The following is a 21,324-nucleotide window of genomic DNA, read 5'->3' as shown; positions in this document are numbered from 1 at the left end:
AGCCTGGCGTTCAGGCCGCACCCCGCCCCCAGCCCGTCAGCCGCGCGCCCCGGGATCCTAGAATCGGCGTTTCCCCGCCGGCGCCCCAGCCGCCACTCCGTGACGGACACTTCCGTGACGGGCCTTCCGCCGAGAGCGCGCTCGTGACGCACGGACCACGCTCCTTCCGCGGGGCGGCGCACAAGCTCCTGGGAAACGTAGTTCGGCCTTACGTCCCCCTTAGGCTGGACCGCTGGCGCCTGGAGGCGGGCGCCGAGGATGGGTGAGCTTGCAGGGCGGTGGCTTGTTCAACCGGCATGCGTCCCTAGTGGGCTCAGCCTCGCCCGCTGAGTTCTCCTGCGTGCAGGCGTCGCCTCACGGAAGTTTGGGCCTCGGGGAGCCCGCCTGGGAGGCGGCGGTGGGAGAGGCCCTTGAGGGAGTAGGGGCCCCTTACCGGGTGCGAGTGGCGCGCGGGGACCAGGGGCGCGAGGGGCGGAGGGGTCCCGGGCTGGCTGTGTGTGCCACGCAGGGTGCGCCGGGGGACCGGGGGCGCGCGTTTGCCTCCTTTTCTAAGCAACACGGGAGGGCTGAGGGTGCACGCCTCCCTGTCCAGCAGCCTCTTGAATCTCCAAATCTAATAATGGGTTGAATCACAGCCATAGTTTTTTTCACCTATTGCATTATACTCTGGTGTATTCAATTGGCTGTCTCCCTTTGACTTCACTTATGCTCACAAGATTGCATTTTAATCTTTTCGTGTACTCTCCTTGCCCGTTATACTAACAAGATTTTATAAACTTCATAATAATTTGGACAGCACAGTCTCTTCTATTCTGTAAAACAGGTCACCACCCCCCACCGCCCCCCGCCCCGCCTCCAAAAGTTTGGTACAATTTGCATGCAGAACCTTTGGTCTTATTTAGTACGCGTTTAACTTCTGACTCAATTTTTGTTTGTTTTGAGACGGAGTTTCGCTCTTTGTTGCCCAGGCTAAAGTGCAATGGCGCGATCTCGGCTCACGCAAGCTCCGCCTCCCGGATTCAAGTGAATCTCCTGCCTCAGCCTCCGGAGTCGCTGCGATTACAAGCATGAGCCACCACGCCGTGGCTAATTCTGTATTTTTAGTGGAGACGGGGGTTTCTCCGTGTTGGTCAGGCTGGTCTCGAACTCCCGATCTCAGGGGATCTACCAGCCTCCCAAAGCGCTGGGATTACAAGAGTGAGCCACCGCGCCCGGTCCTGACTCAGTTTTTTAAAAGTCTCATTGATTAGGTATTTTAGTTTGTATTCTGTTTTAGATACCTTTTCCTAGATAATTGTTTTTAATGTAATTTTTCAAATTTATTGGCATAAAATTGCCCATGCTATTTTATCACTGTAAGTAATTTCTGTGGTGATTTTTAAAATCACTACTTTTTAATATTTTAAAATAACTGCTGTAATTGTTATTTTTTTCTTTTTTGAACCTAATTATCTAGGTGTTCTTTTTTTCTTGATTACTCCTATAAGGTATCAGTGTACATTAGTCTTTTCAAAAATGTAGATTTGGTTTTGTTTTTTTTTGTTGTTGTTTTGGTCTTTTTGGGGGGGGGGGTCCTGTTACAGTAAGTTTTGCTCTTAGGCCGGGCGCGGTGGCTCAAGCCTGTAATCCCAGCACTTTGGGAGGCCGAGACGGGCGGATCACGAGGTCAGGAGATCGAGACCATCCTGGCTAACACGGTGAAACCCCGTCTCTACTAAAAAATACAAAAAACTAGCCGGGCGAGGTGGCGGGCGCCTGTAGTCCCAGCTACTCGGGAGGCTGAGGCAGGAGAATGGTCTAAACCCGGGAGGCGGAGCTTGCAGTGAGCTGAGATCCGGCCACTGCACCCCAGCCTGGGCGACAGAGCAAGACTCTGTCTCAAAAAAAAAAAAAAAGTTTTGCTCTTAATTTTAAAATTTTCTTTTACTTTGTTGCTGTTTTCCTACCTTTTTTTTTTTTCCGAGACAGAGTTTCACTCTGTCTGCAGGCTGGAGGGCAGTGGCATGATCTCGGCTCACTGTAACCTCCGCCACCTGGATTCAAGCAATTCTCCTGCCTCACGCCCCATCAAGCCCGGCTGATCCAGCCAATTTTTGTGTTTGTTTTTGAGACAGAGTCTCTCTCTGTCGCCCAGGCTGGAATGCAATGGCAGGATCTCGGCTCACTGCAACTTCCGCATCCCAGGTTCAAGCCATTCTCCTGCCTCAGCCTCCGCAATAGCTGGGATCACAGGCGCACGCTGCCATGCCCGGTTAATTTTTTGTATTTTTCAGTACAGACGGGGTTTCACCGTGTTGCCCAGGCTGGTCTCGAACTCTTGAGCTCAGGCAGTCCGCCCGCTTTGGCCTCCCAAAGTGCTAGGATTACAGGCATGAGCCACCACACCTGGCCATCTGCTTCTTGATTTGGCTGGGTAATTAATTTATTTCTATTTGTGCTCCAAGAAATGTGTGTGTACATTTTTTTTTTTTTTTTTTTGAGACGGAGTCTAGCTCTGTTGCCCAGGCTGGAGTGCAATGGCCGGATCTCAGCTCACTGCAAGCCCCGCCTCCCGGGTTCACGCCATTCTCCTGCCTCAGCCTCCTGAGTAGCTGGGACTACAGGCGCCCGCCACCTCGCCCGGCTAATTTTTTTTGTATTTTAGTAGAGACGGGGTTTCACCGTGTTAGCCAGGATGGTCTCGATCTCCTGACCTCGTGATCCGCCTGTCTCGGCCTCCCAAAGTGCTGGGATTACAGGCTTGAGCCACCGCGCCCGGCCGTGTGTACATTTTTAAGAGCTGAATATGTTGAAAGACTCATAATAAAAAAAAAACACCTTAACCCCATCTCTTCCCAGTGGCAACCACTTGAAAATATTTAAGCAATTCTGGCTTCGAACTCCTCTCAGTATTTTTTTATTCACTGATTTCAGACATTATTTTTAAATAAAAACTTTGGCTGCCTTCTTTCCACATCCTTAAATCACAATGTAATTATTTTACAAATATTTCTCCCACAAATTTTGGATAAATATGTTCAGTGTTTTCATTTGATGACTAGTCTGTAGTACTGAACCATAATATGTTTCTTTCTTGTACAAGGTTTACCTTTCTTGTTTATAATGACTGCCTTTTTTATTCATTTACTTAGGTTTTCTTAAATCTATGTAAAATGTCTTTTGGTTCCATTTTCCTCAAGGGCTAATCTGTCATACAGTCTTACCACTTTTCTCCTTTTCTGGACATCCCCCTACAATGTAGATTGATCAGTTACTCTGTAGGCATGCAGCACACTGGCATACCACTGGGCTTCCCTTTTACCCTCATCAGTTTCCTCATCTCACCTCTGTGTTAGATCTCCTGTTTCCTATAAAGCACTTCTATTCCTGTTTGCTGGATTGTAATCTTACTGCCTTGAAAAAGGGTCCATATGATCTACATATATTAAAGTTGTAGAAATGAATAGAAATTACTTTGTCCTCACATTTGTGTGGTGTTTTCACCTAGTATACAAATCTCAGTGGGAAGTTACTTTCCATTAGAATTTTGAAAGCCAGTGAAGCTGGATAGGAAATGGGGCAGTGTTACCATTACTGTTGAGAAGTCCTATTTCATACCTGCTAATATTGCTTTCTGTGTAATCTGTTTATCATCTCTTGGAGCTCTTTGGTATTCAAAGATTTCATGATGATGTGTGTTCTAATATTTAAAGAAATGACTTGCTTTGATGGATAAATTCTTAGATACTGTGTTTTTTAAAGGAATAAGAAGTTTCTGGCTGGGCACTATGGCTCACGCCTGTAATCCCAGCACTTTGGGAGGCCGAAGTGGGTGGATCATGAAGTCAGGAGTTCAAGACTAGGCTGGCCGAGATGGTGAAACCTCGTCTCTACTACTAAAAATACAAAAATTAGCCAGGCGTGGTGGCCGGCACCTGTAATCCCAGCTACTTGGGAGGTTGAGGCAGAGAATTGCTTAAACCTGGGAGGCGGAGGTTTCAGTGAGCTGAGATTGCGCCTCTGCACTCCAGCTTGAGTGACTCTGTCTCAAAAAAAAAAAAGTTTTCCCATATTTGTTTCTTCCTCCCTTTTTTTCTTTCTGGAACTCTGAGTAATCTGGGGTTGGACCTTAAAATTGCTCATATAGTTGTCTTTTTTTTCACTTACTCTTGTTCTTTTAGATCAGCTTTATTCATTTATTTATTGAGACAGAGTCTCACTGTGTTGTGCAGGCTGGAGTGCAGTGGCACATCTTGGCTCACTGCAGCCTCTACCTCTTGGGTTCAAGCAGTTCTCCTGCTTCAGCCTCCCGAGTAGCTGGGATTACAGGTGTGCACCAACACATCCAGCTTTTTTTGTTGCTGTATTTTTAGCTGGGACAGAGTTTCACTATGTTGGCCAGGCTGGTCTTAGACTTCTGACCTCAAGTGATTCGCACACCTCGGCTCCCAAAGTGCTGGGATTACAGGAGTGAGCCACTGTGTTCAGCCAAGATCAGCTTTCTAGAAAAGTTCCTTAAGTTTATTTTTTTTCTTTTTTTTTTGTTTGAGACGGAGTCTCGCTTTGTTGCCCAGGCTGGAGTGCAGTGGCGCAATCTCGGCTCACTGCAAGCTCCACCTCCTGGGTTCATGCCATTCTGCCTCACACTCCCGCTTAGCTGAGACTACAGGCGCCTGCCACCACGCCTGGCTAATTTTTTATATTTTTAGTAGAGAAGGGCTTTCACAGTAGCCAGTATGGTCTCAATCTCCTGACCTCGTGATCCGCCTGCCTCGGCCTCCCAAAGTACTGTGATTACAGGCATGAGCCACTACGCCCAGCCCTAAGTTTATCTTTTAACCCTTGTACCTTTTGGGGGAGTTTTTACATTATAATTTTTAATTTCCTGGGAAATTACAAAAAAATCCATAGAGTTCTATTCTTATTTCATAGAGGAAATATCTCTGATTATTTTTCAAATTACGAAATTTTCAAACACATATACAAGTATAATAGTATAGTGTACCAATCATCCTATTTTGTTGTTTCCTGATGAGAAGACATACATATTTAGCATTAGCCAGCTGGACTCAGTTTAGATTATTCAATTTTGTTGGCAACATCCAGAGCATGGTAACCAGGAGCCAGTCAAACATACGCCTTCTTCTTTCCATCAGGCTTGATCAAGGTGTTGGCCTTGGCCACATCAGTGTCATAGAGCTTCTTCACAAGCCTGTGAGGAAGGCTTGTTGTTGGCTTTAAGATCCACAATGAGCACAAGTGTGTTACATTCTATCTTCTTCATGGCAGACACTCAGTAGGAATTTGATGATAGCACGGTGGTCAATCTTGTTTCTCCTGAGGGTGCTCTTCTGAAGATACGTGGGCTGCCTCCAGAGTCTCAGTTCTTGGGCTGCTAGAAGGTGAGTGACATGTGGATCTTCTTTTTTTGTTGTTGCTGTGGATGCCTTTCACCACTGCCTTTTTGGCCTTCAAAGCCTTTGCTTTGGTTTTAGCCTTAGGAGAGGCAGGAGTTTCCTTCTTCGCCATCAGCACCATCTTGTGAAGAAGGCCCCACTGTTCTATTTTGAAGCAAATCTTGGACATTATATATTATTTGTAAATAGCTCAAAATGTATCTCTGAATGATAAGTACTCCTTCTTAAGTAGGATATTCTCACACCTGCAAAATTTGTAATTCCTTTATATCAAATTTATAGGCAAAAGCCAGGGAGTGGGGTGGGGAGGGTATGCCTGTAGTCCCAGCCATTCCGGAGGCTAAGAGGCTAAGGTGGAGGATCACTTAAGCCAGGATTTCAAGGTCAGCCTGGCCAATATAGTGAGACTCTGCCTCTAAAAAATAAGTAAATAATAAATATATAGGCGGTGTTCAGATTTTTCTGTTTTCTCATGAATTTTTAAAATTTATTTCTTTGACTCATGGTCCAGATAACGTTTATACAATTTGAAGTCTTTATGGTTTTTCCATAGAAAAATTATGTCTCCATGTTGTTTTAATTCCAGTTTCTCTTGCTGTCTGCTCTTTTGAATATGCTGTTGTTGCTTTGAAGTTTGTTGTTTTCTGTTTCTTACATTGTTTCCTCTGAATTCCTCTTTTGCTTTTGTTTTATTCCTCCACCCCACTGCTTTCTTTTGAGTTCAGCTTACATCCTTTTAGTAGTTCCTTCAGGAACTATCTTGAGTGGTAAACACACACACCCACATAGATACCTTTTATATTGCTCTCAGTCTTTAGCATACAGTTGAATTCTAGGTTGTTGTTGTTTTCCTTTAGTACTTTGAAGATACTATTGTATTGCCTTCTTGGCCTCTATCTTTGCAACTGAGAATTCTGTAGTCAGTATAATGGATATTCCCTTGTATATAATTAGCCTTTTTTCTTCAGTAACTTTAAAGTTTTACACATTATTCTTGATATTGTAGTTTACCTTCAGTGTAGCTGGTAGCTGGTATATTTTTAAAATGTATTCTACATGGCACATGGTATACAGGCTTTCAGATCAAGGACTTATGTATCCTTCTTTCAGCTTGGAGTAAAAACAATCATTATATCTCACATTGCTTCTTTTCTATTTCCTTTTTTTTCCCTCTTCTGGAATTCCTGTTCAACACATATGCACATCTTTAATCCATCTGGAATTTGTGAATGTGAAGGGTGTGTTTTTTTCCAAACAGAAAGCCATTTGTCTTGATATCGTTTATTAAATAGTTCATCCTGGCCAGGCGCGGTGGCTCACGCCTGTAATCCCAGCACTTTGGGAGGCCGAGGCGGGCGGATCACGAGGTCAGGAGATCGAGACCATCCTGGCTAACACGGTGAAACCCCGTCTCTACTAAAAATGCAAAAAATTAGCCGGGCGAGGCGGCGGGCGCCTGTAGTCCCAGCTACTCGGGAGGCTGAGGCAGGAGAATGGCGTGAACCCGGGAGGCGGAGCTTGCAGTGAGCCGAGATCGCGCCACTGCACTCCAGCCTGGGCGACTAAGCGAGACTGTGTCTCAAAAAAATAAATAAATAAATAGTTCATCCTTCCCCCCACCGATTTAAAGTGACATCTTTGTTATGTACTAAATGTCTAGCTACACATGAATCTGTTTCTGAAGATACTGTTTTGTTTTCTATTATTGCCCTAATATCATTGTTTTACTTACTAGAGATTTATTATGTATTTTGAAATGTAATAGGGTAAGGCATTTTAAAGTATTTGCCTTTTTTATATATCTTTAATTTTCTATAGAACTTTAAAAACTACATTTCAGGAAATCCCTGTTAAATACATACATTAATCAAAATCCTACGGTGATTCACCTAGTGAATCTCAACATTTATTCAAATTTTTTTTCCTGTTGTTTAGTAAAGTTGTTTAGTGTTTGTAATTAGTCCTATAACTAGAAAAGAAATAAAACTATGAGGAATGAAGGGTTAAACCTGCAATACAATTCTTAACATCTTTTACTACAGGGCAAACATATTTTCTTTCTTGAAGAGGAAGCCTAACTTTCTTTGTTGTTATTGTTGTTGTTGTTTGTGTGTGTTTTTGTTTTTGTTTTTGTTTTCAAGCAGAGGATTTCACCCTGTTGCCCAGGCTGGAGTGTGGTAGCATGAACATGGTTTACTGCAGTCTCGACCTCCTGGACTCAAGTGATCCTCCCACCTCAGCCTCCTGAGTAGCTGCGGCTTCAGGCACATGCCACCATGGTTGGCTAATACTTAAATTTTTTGTAGAGACCTAGAGTCCCACCATGTTACCCAGTCTGGTCTCAAATCCCAGGACTCAAGCAATCATCTGTGGTGGCCTCCCAAAGTGCTGGGATTACAGGCATTAGCCCCTGTACCCAACCCAGAAGCCTGACGATTTCCTTTTCCTTCTTGAAAGAAGGGTGTGGGTATGGAAGAAATACCCCCATGTACAAAACCTTAATTATCATAGGTTCATTTGGTTTACTCAAATTGTTGAGTTCTGCCATGGACTGAGGACTCTTCTAGGTACTAGGAATACAGTAAACAAATCAGATAAAATCTATTTCTAAATGAGTTTCCCTAAAGTGACAGACCTATATACACTTCTGGTTTAGGGACAAAGAATCTACCTGTCAAAGATCTTTGTCTAAATAAAAATGTCAATTCTATAATTTTGTCCATTAAAACTGAGTTCTATTGATGTACAGTATTGACAGAGAAGACTTGCATTTGATGGTTAACTACCTAGTCTTCAAAAAGTGAGAACTTTAAAAATATTAGTGTAATAAATTGTTTCGTGCTTTGTCGTGATTCTTGAAGTCCCCAAGCATGTATCTTTTGTATTTACACTATATGTTATTTTGTTATTTATATTAAATTCATTATAAAAATTATCCAGGAGAGTACAGTATCTAATATTAATAGTTAGTGCCTCACTCCAAACTTGGGAATGCAGTTCATGGTTCTTCCTTTGTCACTTGACCCCATTCAAGTGTTAGATAGAATAAACTATCATAGATGACAATATGGACTTTAGGGAGGGAGGTTAAACTGGAAGTAATCAAATGAACATCTGTCTCTTTTAAGTTCCAGGGTACATGCACAGGATGTGCAGGTTTGTTACACAGGTAACATATGCTGTACCTATCAACCCATCACCTAAGTATTAAGCCCGGCATGCATTAGCTCTTTTTCCTAATGCTCTCCTTGCTGCCCTCCCCCGACAGGTCCCAGTGTGTGTTCCCCACTCTGTGTCCATATGTTCTCATTGAAATGAACATGTGTTTCAAAGTCACATATACACCTTTAACTTCAATAAAATTCCTTGGTAGGGTAGCAGCCAAATTGTCAGTCCTGTAAGGTTATTCTTGTAAACAAGTTACAGAAGAAATTTATATATAACAGGTGTGTTTCACAGGGAAATGATTTTTCTGTCCCAAAAAGTTAACTTAAAAAAGTAGCAAGTGGCCAGGCGCGGTGGCTCACGCCTGTAATCCCAGCACTTTGGGAGGCCGAGACGGGCGGATCACGAGGTCAGGAGATCGAGACCATCCTGACTAACACGGTGAAACCCCGTCTCTACTAAAAAATACAAAAAACTAGCCGGGCGAGGTGGCGGCGCCTGTAGTCCCAGCTACTCGGGAGGCTGAGGCAGGAGAATGGCGGGAACCCAGGAGGCGGAGCTTGCAGTGAGCTGAGATCGCACCACTGCACTCCAGCCTGGGGGACAGAGCGAGACTCTGTCTCAAAAAAAAAAAAAAAAAAAAAAGTAGCAAGTAGTACATTAAATTTAATTTGACAGCCATGTGTTTTTACTGGTTGGTTCTCTTCAGTTTTAATTTTTTAAAATAACTCATGCCCCATCCACCCAGAGCTCAAAGTGGTCTGAAGGAGAAGCCAGTACAAAGAATCAGGATGGTATTTCTTGAAGTGGGTAAGGATCATTATATTGCATGTCGGTACAAATCCCAGTAAAGATCTTAAGCTCATTAGACCTTGCTGGGATGTAATGGGGAGGGTCTACAATTTTGTATTCACCTTTCCCCAAATGGGTCCCTGTTTCCAGCTCTCTTACCTGAACCTGCTTCTTTGGCTACAGGGAGGACTTTGGGTGAAATGCATCCCTCCTGTGACTGGACTGGAGAAACAAGAACAGAAGCATCCTGATCTCTCCACTCTACTATGCAGGCTTATGTACTCATAAAAATGGCAGTTATGGACCTATCTTCCACATGGGCTTTCACTAAACAGGACTGCCCATTTCCATCTGAGAAATGCTGAAGAGGAAAGGATGATTACTATATTTCTGACAACCTGGTTACAGGAACCAATGACTTTCAAAGATGTAGCTGTGGAGTTCACTCAGGACGAGTGGATGATGCTGGATTCTGCTCAAAGAAGTCTGTACAGAGATGTGATGTTGGAAAACTATAGAAATCTCACCTCCGTGGAATATCAATTGTGCAAGCTTACTGTGATCTCCCCATTGGATCAAGAAGACATAAGGAATATGGAAAAGAGAATTCCCCAAGGCATCTGTCCAGACCAGAAGATTCTACCTAAAACCACAGAATCAACTGTGCAGAAAATTTTATGGGAGGAGCCATCCAGTGCAGTGAAAATGATAAAATTCACAATGCATAATTGGTCCTCCACATTAAAAGAAGACTGGGAATTCCATAAGATCAGAAAACAGTGTAAGATTCCAGGGGAACATTGGAGGCAAGTGACATATGCCCCAAAGAAAACAGTATCTCAGGAGCTATTCTGTGACGATCATGAATTAGAGGAAACCTCTAAACTTAGATCAAAACTTATTTTTTCACAGAGCATTTTCGCCAGTAAACATTGCCAAAAATGTTACTCAGAGATTGGATGTTTGAAACACAATTCAATCATAAACAATTATGTGAAAAACTCTGTAAGTGAGAAGCTCTATGAAAGTCATGAATGTGATACAACTCTGTGGCATCTTCAGAGAAATCAAACAGTACAAAAAGAGTACACATATTCTAAACATGGAATGCACTTCACACATAATATGTTTCACATACCTAACAATTTGCATATGGCACAGAATTCCTGTGAATGTAATAAAAATGAAACCCTGTGTCATCAATCATCCCTTAAGAAACAAGGACAAACTCATACTGAAAAGAAACATGAATGTAATCAATGTGGAAAAGCCTTCAAAAGGATTTCTAATCTTGCTTTACACAAGAAAAGTCACATGGGTGAGAAACAATATGAATGTAAAGAATGTGGTAAAGTGTTCAATGATTCCTCAACCTTAAGGAGACATATAAGAACTCACACTGGAGAGAAACCCTATGAATGTAATCAGTGTGGAAAAGCTTTCAGTCAAAAAACATCCCTTAAGGCTCACATGAGAACTCACACTGGAGAGAAACCTTATGAATGTAATCAGTGTGGAAAATCTTTTGGCACAAGCTCTTACCTTATAGTGCACAAGAGAATACACACTGGAGAAAAACTCTATGAATGCGGTGAGTGTGGAAAAGCCTTCAACACGAGCTCTCACCTTAAAGTTCATAAGAAAATTCACACCGGAGAGAATCTTTATGAATGCAGTGACTGTGGGAAAGTTTTCAGTGGGCTCTCATCCCTTAGAATGCATGTAAGAACTCACACTGGAGAGAAACCCTATGAATGTAAGGAATGTAGGAAAGCCTTCAGTGTTTCCTCTTCCCTTAGGAGGCATGTGAGAATTCACACTGGAGAGAAACCCTATGAATGCATTCAATGTGGAAAAGCCTTCAGTCAGAGCTCTTCACTTATTATACACAAGAGAATTCATACTGAGAGAGAAACTGTGTAAGTGTTAACGAATGTAGAATTGCTGTTTTCATTGTCTTAAGGTGGATTGCAAGCTCCTTGTCTCAGTCTTTGTTCTCTAAAATAACCATTTAAGGTTATAAATGGCTCTTTCGTAATACAACATTTTGTTCTATAAATACTAATTACAACTGTTTTTGATCCATGGCTGTTTGGAATTAGGTATTTTTAATATGTGAGGTATGTATATTTTCAGTTATCTTTTTATTGTTGGTTCCTGGGTTAATTCCATTGTGTTCAAAGAATCCGGACTATATTTTACTGCTTTGTTGGTGTTTTTATGAAAGTTGTTTTCTGGCCCAGTGAGGCTGCTATTGCTAGCAGCCAACCAAACATTGAGCTCATCTTTCCTTACTAATGAATTCCATCTGGCCAAGAACAATAAGGTATGTGGTTATAGAACTCTTTGACTTCTTGTAGCTAAGGGTAGCCATATCATTCATTCCTGCTGATTAAAAAATAGACATATCACTGAGAACAAAACTATCTGTCTTGTCCTCTACTTTTTGCACTTCATCTTTGTCCCTGTGACTTGGCCGTTCCTGGAGCTGCTGAAAGAGCTATCTTGTGACCATGAAAATGACAACTGTGGCCAAGGGATGAAATAGAAGAGAGAGATCCCTGTTCCTCAAAGAAATCTTTAAATAGTTGTAGCAGCCCTGCACTGCTTGTATTTGGACATGTTTCTCTGTGAGAAAAATAAAGTTTTTTGTTTGTTCGTTTGTTTGTTTGAGATGGAGTCTCACTCTGTTGCCCAGGCTGGAGTGCAGTGGCACAATCTCAGCTCACTGCAGCCCCCACCTCCCAGATTCAAGTGATTCTCCTGCCTCAGCCTCCTGAGTACCTGGGATTACAGGTGCCCACCACCACGCCTGGCTAATTTTAGCATTTTTAATAGAGACGGGGTTTAACCATGTTGGCCAGGATGGTCTCAAACTGCTGACCTCAGGTGTTCCACCCACCTCAGCCTCCCACAGTGTTAGCATTACAGGCATGAGCCACCTTGCCAGGCTGAGAAAAATATGTTAGTTGATTTTTTTTTTTTTAAGTTTTTCAGACAGAGTCTCTGTCTCTCAGGCTAGAGTGCAGTGGTGTGGTCATGGCTCATTGCAGCCTCGACCTCCTGGGCTCAGGTGATCCACCACAGTCTCCTCAGTAGTTGGGATCACAAATGCATGCGACCATGCCTGGCTAATTTTAAAAATATATATTTTGTAGAGACAGGCTCTTCCTACATTGCTCAGGCTGTTCTTAAACTCTTGGGCTGAAGCAGTCCTCCTGCCTTTGCCTCCCAAAGTACTAGGATTACAGGCATGAGTCACCATGCCTGGCTTTTACTGATATATTTTTAAAGCACTACATAAATACAGTCAACGCAGTCACGATATTGTAGAAAAACAGGTATATAGAGTTAAATGTTTTATGTTGGATGTACACATTTGAAGAGGAACATATAAAAAAAATATGGAAAAGGAATGTTGACAGAACTTTTATGCTTAAGCAGCAGATGAAGATAGAGCCAAGATCACTGAAAGCAAGTGTTTAGAGCAGCAAAAAGAGTATCCCAACATTTCAGTGTTGGAACTACAGAAAGTTTTCAGATCGAGGGGAAGTTACAAATTTTAAATGCTAAATCATGAGATTTTGTTGCTTGGTCTTGCAGATACCAGATTAGTTCTAACAAAATACAGGAGCGGCATATGGTGGAAGAAAGAAGGCAGTGGCTGCTGTTGTAGCTATTCATGTTAGCTTCAGGATGGTGAGACATCCAGATGAAGAGGTTGGTATGCAATTCTAGAACTGAGGAGGTGTCTAGATAGAGATACAAATTTTAGTGACATCAGTAAAGAGACTATAACAAGTTTTGTGAAGGTGAATAAGAATGAAAAGAGAATGTCTGCCACCTACCCTGAAGATGTACATTTAAAGGAACCATAGTAGAGAGAGAAGAAAACAAGAAGAGTGGAGTTTCACTGAACCAAGACAAACGAGTTTCAAAAAGGAAAGTGAAGTTGGCCAGGCGTGATGGTTCACACATGTAATCTTGGCACTTTGAGAGGCTGAGGCGGGCAGATCACAAGATCAGGAGATCAAGACCATCCTGGCCAACATGGTGAAACCCTGTTTCTACTAAAATACAAAAATTGGCTGGGTGTGGTGGCGTACATCTGTAGTCCCAGCTACTCAGGAGGCTGAGAGGCAGGAGAATCACTTGAACCCGGGAGGCTGAGATTGCAGTGAGATGAGATCTCACCACTGCATTCCAGCATGGTGACAGAGCAGGACTTCGTCTCAAAAAAAAAAAAAAAAAAAAAAAAGGTGAAGGTAACTTTTTAGTGTTAGGGATCAAATTAAATGAAGTCTAAAAAGGTAAACACATACAGCCATGTGAAGATCATTCGTGATTGCAGTTCAAAATAACTGGTACATTGAAGATGGTTGCTAGATTGGGCTGACTTTAGGAATCAATGAAGGGCAAAGAAGTAAAGACTGGATGTAGACAAGTTTGAATAATAGGAGAAAGGGTAGTAGCTGGAGAGAGATTTGGAGTAAAGATAATATGTTTAAAATATGAAAAACTAGAACATGTTTGAATTCTAATGTGATGAATGTAGTATGGTGAGGTTTAATATGCAGCTTAGTAAAGTTTAATATAAGCTTCTGAGAATGGGGTGTCGCTGTTTAGAGCACAAACAAAAGGATTGGTGTTTGCCATGAGGCAGAGGGGTACTTCCACCATTCTCTCAGGACTAGAAAAATGGGTGGGTTGGTTTAAATTACCTGTTTGTTTCCTTACACCTAAGTTCACTGAGCAGTGGTCAGAATATGTGAACTATATAATGCTATTTTGTGTTTTCTAAGAACTACTGTGTGGCAGCCACTGCTAAGTACTAACTAAATATATATATTTTTTATTCTTTATGAATAGATCCTCAGTTTTGCTAACAGTAGTATTGTGTTTAGCTACAAAACTACTTATCCCAACCCCTTTGTAGCCAAGAGATGCCATTTCTACTGTTCCTGGCCAATAAAATATAGATAGATGATTATAGGTTTCATAAGCAAGTAGCAAAGTCTTACATGAATGAGGAGAGGTCATTTAAATAAAAGATAGGACCAGGCGCGGTGGCTCACGCCTGTAATCCTACCACTTTGGGAGGCCGAGGCGGGTGGATCATGAGGTCAGGAGATCGAGACCATCCTGGCTAACACGGTGAAACCCCATCTCTACTAAAAATACAAAAAATTAGCCAGGTGTGGTGGCGGGCACTGGTAATCCCAGCTACTCAGGAGGCTGAGGCAGGAGAATGGCATGAACCCAGGAGGTGGAGCTTGCAGTTAGCCAAGATTGCGCCACTGCACTCCAGCCTGGGCGACAGAGCGAGACTATCTCAAATAAATAAATAAATAAAAATAAAAGATAGCCAGGAAGAGAGGTAGAATGTGGTATAATTAGATGGTATGAGCCTGAAAGGAAGGACTGGTTTTTACCAGGCTGCAATGGTTAGAAGCAGTGTTAGGGAGCAAGGAAGATACTGGTCCCACTTCCAGCCTGTGGATATGTGGAATACATGGGAATAAGCCCCCTTGTGATGTGATTGTTGTCAGGGGTTTTTTGCTCCCCAGGGAACAGCCAAGTTTAATGAAAGGAAATGTTCAGGGAAATAGTTGAGGATATTAAGGGAGTTTATTAGGTGATTCTCAGAGGGCACCATGAAAGAATCTCCAGAAGGGCAGGGGTTTAGGGTTTCTGGCTTTGGCCTGAGAAATACAGAAGATTGTTATGACAGTATTGATAGGAAAAAAGATCAGACCAGGGCCATGACCAGTGAAAACAAAATTCAGAGGGAGTATAGGTTAGATCCCAGCAGTCTATAAGAAGATGATGGGTACTTAGCTTGCGGTGAGCCGAGATCGCGCCACTGCACTCCAGCCTGGGCGATAGAGCAAGACTCTGTCTCGAGAAAATGGTCCCAACTGCATGCGGTTCTTGGGTAATATCATCTTGAGGAATACTCAGCAAGGGATTGTACTTTGTTTGGTTGGGACTGGAATTTCACTCTAATTTTGGCCCAGTGATCTTGGAACAGATTGAGCATCTAAATCTGAACATCTGAAATTCAGCATGCTCCAAAACTTGAAACTATTTGTGCGCTGATGTGACTTTCAAAAGAAATGCCCGTTGGAGCATTTAAAATTTTGGATTTTCAGATTTGCGATGCTCAACTGGTAGGTATAATGCAAATATTTCAAAATTCAGAACACTTCTGGTCCCAGCATTTTGGATAAGGAATACTCATCCTGGACACCAGCAGGTAGACTCAGGCATGGTCTCGCCCGGCATCTCACCTGGATTTTATTGCAATAGCCTCCTAACTGGTTTCTCTGACTTGAATCGTACTTTGCTTTAGTATGTTTTTTATGCAGGTGCCATGGTATCCTATTAAAAAAAAAAAAAAACTTTGTGTTTTTAATTATAAAACTAATACATGCATAGAAGAAAACAGTGTAAATAACTTCTGCCCTACACAGAAGGGAAACCCCAGATTCTGGTGCCTTAAAAATTAATATTGTAGGTGAATGTGCATTCCGTCAGACTGTGTACATACAAACTTTTTCATTTTATAAAAATTGAGTTATACCTTTTATCCCACATCCTTTTTTTTTTTTTTTTTTTTTGAGAAGGAGTTTCACTCTTGTTTCCCTGCTGGAGTGCAATGGCACGGTCTCTCGGCTCACGGCAACCTCTGCCTCCCGGGTTCAAGCGATTCTTCTGCCTCAGCTTCCCAAGTAGCTGGGATTACAGGTATGTGCCATCACTCCTGGCTAATTTTGTATTTGTAGTAGAGACGGGGTTTCTCGATGTTGGTCAAGCTGGTCTCAAACTCCCGACCTCAGGTGATCCGCCCATCTCACGCTTGCAAGTTGCTGGGATTACAAACATGAGGCCATCATCCCCAGCCTATCTGACATCTTTTTAAACATCTTTCTGTGTCAGTGCATGTAGTTCTATTTCATTTGTAATAACTGCTTAGCATTTGATTATATGCTTGTACCATAATATAATCCATTTGCCTCCAGAGTTTTTATAACAATACTGCAATCAATAATATTGTTTATATCAGCTGTTCTCGACACTTCCCAGGGTGATCCATCTAACGTACTAACCTGATCATACAACATTTCACTTTTAATCATCATCTGGCATTTTTCTCCAATTAAGATAAATCTTTTTACAAGACCTTCCTCAAACTCTTACTTGCCTTTTCAGGCCTCATCTCTTATTATTCCCTTTATCTTCACCATCTCCCTAACTTAACGTGTCCTGTTTATCCTTTAGGTATTGTATCCTTCATCTGCTTTAACAATACTTCTCACACTTTCACACTGTATTGCCTGTTTGTGTATTGTGCCCTCTACACTGTAAGTTTTTGTAAGGTGGGAACTTTGTCCAAATTTTTCATTGTTTTACTCTTACTACATGGCCCAGTGTAGGTGTTCAGTTAAACATTTACGGTTTTTCAACAAATTTTGTGCCTTTTCTTTTACTTAGCATTCTAGTGGAAGTTTAACTTAAAAGCTATTTAAGTGATTGTGAGGTAAAAGTTGCAAGGAGCTGGGTGCAGTGGGTTGTGCCTGTAGTCCTATCTACTCTGGAGGCTGAGGTGGGAGGATTGTTTGAGCCCAGGAGTTTGAGACCAGCCTGAGTAACATGAGACTCCATTACAGTAAAAATGCATGGAATTAATTTTTCTTCTAGGTATAGGAAAATGTTCCACCATAACAGGTGTGCAGAAACTAAGACTTAGGACAACAGCAGTTTAATGTTATTTATATTATGTCCCTCTCCTAGTCCCTCTCCTCTCTTCCCTCATCCCACTCACCACCACCCCATTCACTACACAAGCTTAGTTTATTTTTTGTAGAGCTAGTGTTCATATTTTGTTCCATTATATATTATAATATGAAAAGGGATGAGTTGACCAAGTATTGGTGAGTGTGTGGTATACTTGCTTTAGACTACCAATGGAAGCATAAATTAGTACAAACTTACTGGGTGGATATGCTGGCTCACATCTGTAATCCAAGCACTTTAGGAGGCTGAGATGAGTAGATTGCTTGAGCCCAGGAGTTTGAAACCAGCCTAGGCAACATGGCAAAACCCCATCTCTACCAAAAAAAAAAATTGCCCATGGTAGCATGAATCTGTCCCAGCCACTAGAGATGCTGGGGTAGGAGGATCACTTGAGCTGCAGTGGGGTTGAGGCTGCAGTGAGCCGTGATTGCAACACTGCACTCCAGCCTGGGTGACAGAGTAAGACCCTGTCTAAAAACAAAAACCAAAAAAAAAACTTGGGAAAGTTAAGCAATAAATGTCCAAAGCTGGAATATTTATAACCTTTAAATATTTAAAACCTAACAATTTTAAACTGAGATATTATAAAAGGATTTTTCATATAAGCATGCATAAGTAACAATATTCACCTCAGTTTCATGCCCTAGTGAAAAACTGGAAAATTCCTAAATTCCCAGTAACAGTATAATAAAATGGAATATAATTCAGTCATTAAAATGTAATTCTGTGTGGATTGACATGTGGTGATATATTTGATACATTATGAATTTTAAATAGTCACAAAATATTATGGTATGACTTTTTAATGCATGTTATAAATATGTGTGTGTGCATTTAAAATATGGAGACATAACACCAAAGTTTTATCAATGGTTACTTATAATTTTTTTATTTTGTCTTTTTTTAAGATGCCTAGTTTAGTGAACAGAGCTGTGGTCTATTTTTTAAAAATAATTCTATCATTCTTAATACTTTTTAAAGCATGATTTTAATATCTTCAAAGTTGTAATTTGCTTAGGATATTTTTGGACAAATAAATTCTTTTCATTTTTTTAAATACCAGATTTTAAAAATTGAAATATATATATATATATATATGTATTTTTCTTTTTGAGATGGAGTCTCGCTCTGTCACCCAGGCTGGAGTGCAGTGGCGCTATCTCGGCTCACTGCAAGCTCCGCCTCCCAGGTTCCCACCATTCTCCTACCTCAGCCTCCCAGGTAGCTGGGACTACAGGCACTCGCCACCACGCCCGGCTAATTTTTTGTATTTTTAGTAGAGACGGGGTTTTACCGTGTTAGCCAGGGTGGTCTCGATCTCCTGACCTCATGATCCGCCCACCTCGGCCTCCCCAAGTGCTGGGGAAAATATATTTTTTAACTTACCATTTCTATTTACTACCTTTTAAAGGCAAACTTTTTGAAAGTGTTGATAAAGGGTGTGGATACTTTTTAGACTTCCTCTTACTCTAGGCAGAATTCAAAATATGAAGGATACAAATAAGATTCTCTGATTAGAACAGGGAATTGTGTTAGAAAAAGCAGTCAGGGCTAGGCACGGTGACTCACGCCTGTAATCCCAACATTTTGGGAGGCCAAGGTGGGTGGATTGCCTGAGCTCAGGAGTTCGAGACCAGGCTAGGCAACATGGTGAGACCCCCAGCTCTACTAAAAATACAAAAACTAGCTGGGCGTGATGGCGCGCGCCTGTAGTCCCAGCTACTGGGAGGCTGAGGCAGGAGAATCACTTGAACCCAAGAGGCAGAGGTTGCAGTGAGCCGAGATAGTGCCACTGCACTCCAGCCTGGGTAACAGAGCAAGACTCTGTCTCCAAAAATAAAAAAATGAGAAAGAGCAGACAGGAAAGGTCTACGTGAGAAAGTTAACATTTAACTTGAAATACGAAGGTAAAGGAGGAGTAGGGAGCTCCTTAGTCCGGCTCCGTGGGCAGGAGGCGGAGGGACAGAGGAAGAGCTTTCTAAATAGAACAGCAAGAGCAAAAGGACTCATCAGGATTTGACATATTTGTGGAAAAGAAAGTAAATCCAGTAATTGGAAAACGGTTAGGCAAAAGGGTAAGGAGAAGAGTATATGAAACCAGATTGAAAGGAGGCAGGGGCCAGATAATAAAAGACCTTGCCAGCTATGACATGAGTTTATACTTTATTTGAAGAGTTATGAGGAACTATTTACATTTTTCAAAGATTGAAATTATGTGTTTTAAAAAGATCACACTTTTGTATAAAAAAATCTTGAGCGACTAGGAAGCTTTTTATTTGCAATAGTTCATGTATGAAATTTGCCAAAAACTAATTTCCTTAGTATTCACTTTTTAATTTTTTTAATTTTTTTATTGTTAAATTTTCTATAGTTATTGGGTTTCCTTTTTAATCTTTTCATAAGTTGCATTCACTTTTTAAAAGACAATGAGATTTGTTTTAGCATAAACAGGAAATTCATGGCTAATACATGTCACGACTTAAATTCACCTCTAACTTAAAAAATGCATGTCAAACACATAAAATTATATTTTCCACCTATGAGCACAGTTTCATGGGAGTTTTGATTTTTCTAAAATATTTTTTGATGCAATATCCATTTTTTCTGTGTAATTTTGTCCTTTGTGATATTGTGGGTATTCATGATGCAGAATTTATTTTAAAAACTTATTTCTGTAATATTTATTTCTCCCTTTTTTTGAGACAGTGTCTCACTCTTGCCCAGACTGGAGTGTAGTGGCACAGTCTCAACTCACTGCCACCTCAACCTTCTGGGCTCATGTGATCCTCCTACCTCAGCCTCCTCAGTTGCTGGGACCACAGGCATGTGTTATCATACCTGGATAATTTTTTTATTTATATTTTTTGTAGAGATGGGGTCTCACTCTATTGCCTAGGCTGGTATCAAACTCCTGGGCTCAAGCAATCTTTCTGCCTTTTTTTTTCTTAAAAGAATTGTTAACATACCAGATAATTTTTTTACAGTTTTTGCCACTTTTTCTGTGTCCTGCCTTTTAAAGGCAGACTTTTTAAACTATTGCTAAGGACTTGGACTCTTTCTTCCAAATCACTGGTACCCAATATGCAGGTTTTGGTACCTCTTTTTGCTCTGAAATTTCTTGGATCTCTTCAGAGGGATTTAACAAATTTCCTGTCCTTTTTCTTTTTCTGGTTTTGTTTTGTTGAGATGGAATATTGCTTTGTCGCCCAGGCTGGAGTACAGTGGTGCAATCTCAGCTCACTACAACCTCCACCTCCTGGGTTCAAGCAATTCTCCATGCCTCAGCCTCCACAAGTAGCTTGGATTACAGGCATGCACGGCCACACCCAGCAAATTTTTTGTATTTTTAGTAGCGATAGGGTTTCACCATGTTGGCCAGGCTGATCTCAAACTCCTGACCTCAAGTGATCTGCTTGCCTCAGCCTCCCAAAGTACTGGGATTACAGGCATGAATCACTTAGCCCCCCGTCCTTAGAAACATTGAGGTATCATAGAAAATTCTTTTGGGCACATCACAGCAACAAAAGTTAACCCAGCTTTACCTATTTGTGAGTATCTTAAGTCTCCCAAAGCATTTGATTGTTGCTTTCCAAAAAAAGTACAGAATTGTGGTCATTCTCCCACGACTGTTCTTTACTAATATTGATTGCATCTGCTGCTCTATCCCCTTTCTGCATTCATAGTAACTTCTTTTTCCAATACTGAAGATTAATCTTCTGGGAGAGTTCTTTTAAAAAAACTTTTTTTTTCTGAAGCATAATACATAATAATACATAAAGGCATGCAGCTTTACGAATTTCCCCAAATAGAACACACTTAACCAGCCCCCAGATTATGAGAGCCAAATTAATACTTTTACTACTTTCACAATGTTCCCAGACTCATCTTTTAACCATCTTCCTCCTTTCTTGTGCTATTGTTGTGCTATTTAGTCTGATGTGTATTTTATAATCCACCAGATACTCTTACGTAAAGTCAGTATTTCTATCAGAGTTGACAAACTTTGAAGGTCCAGAGAGTAAATATTCTAGGTTTTGCAGGCCATATATGGTCACTGTTGCATATTCTTATTTTTCTAAGCAGCTTTTTAAAGATGTTAAAATCATTCTTAGCTTAAAGGCCTTGATTTGGTCCATAGACCAGAATTTCCTAACACCTGACTTGTATTTATAAA

The 21,324-nt window shown here is 41.3% G+C and overlaps 1 protein-coding gene across 1 annotated transcript; it reads left to right on the top strand.

Annotated features, from left to right (window-relative positions):
• Positions 1-221: 221 nt before the first annotated feature.
• On the top strand, positions 222-12,015 carry ZNF891 (zinc finger protein 891). The gene is given in 6 exon segments (XM_074008542.1): positions 222-262; positions 969-1,250; positions 2,274-2,413; positions 5,269-5,381; positions 9,537-9,690; positions 9,692-12,015. Coding segments are annotated over 2 exon segments (1,656 nt in total). The 5' UTR covers positions 222-262; positions 969-1,250; positions 2,274-2,413; positions 5,269-5,381; positions 9,537-9,619; the 3' UTR covers positions 11,277-12,015.
• Positions 12,016-21,324: the final 9,309 nt, after the last annotated feature.

Source organism: Macaca fascicularis, chromosome 11, assembly GCF_037993035.2.
Source record: "Macaca fascicularis isolate 582-1 chromosome 11, T2T-MFA8v1.1".
NCBI lineage: Eukaryota > Metazoa > Chordata > Mammalia > Primates > Cercopithecidae > Macaca > Macaca fascicularis.
Note: the sequence above shows the minus strand (reverse complement) of the source record. Positions and strands in the feature narration are given on the sequence as shown.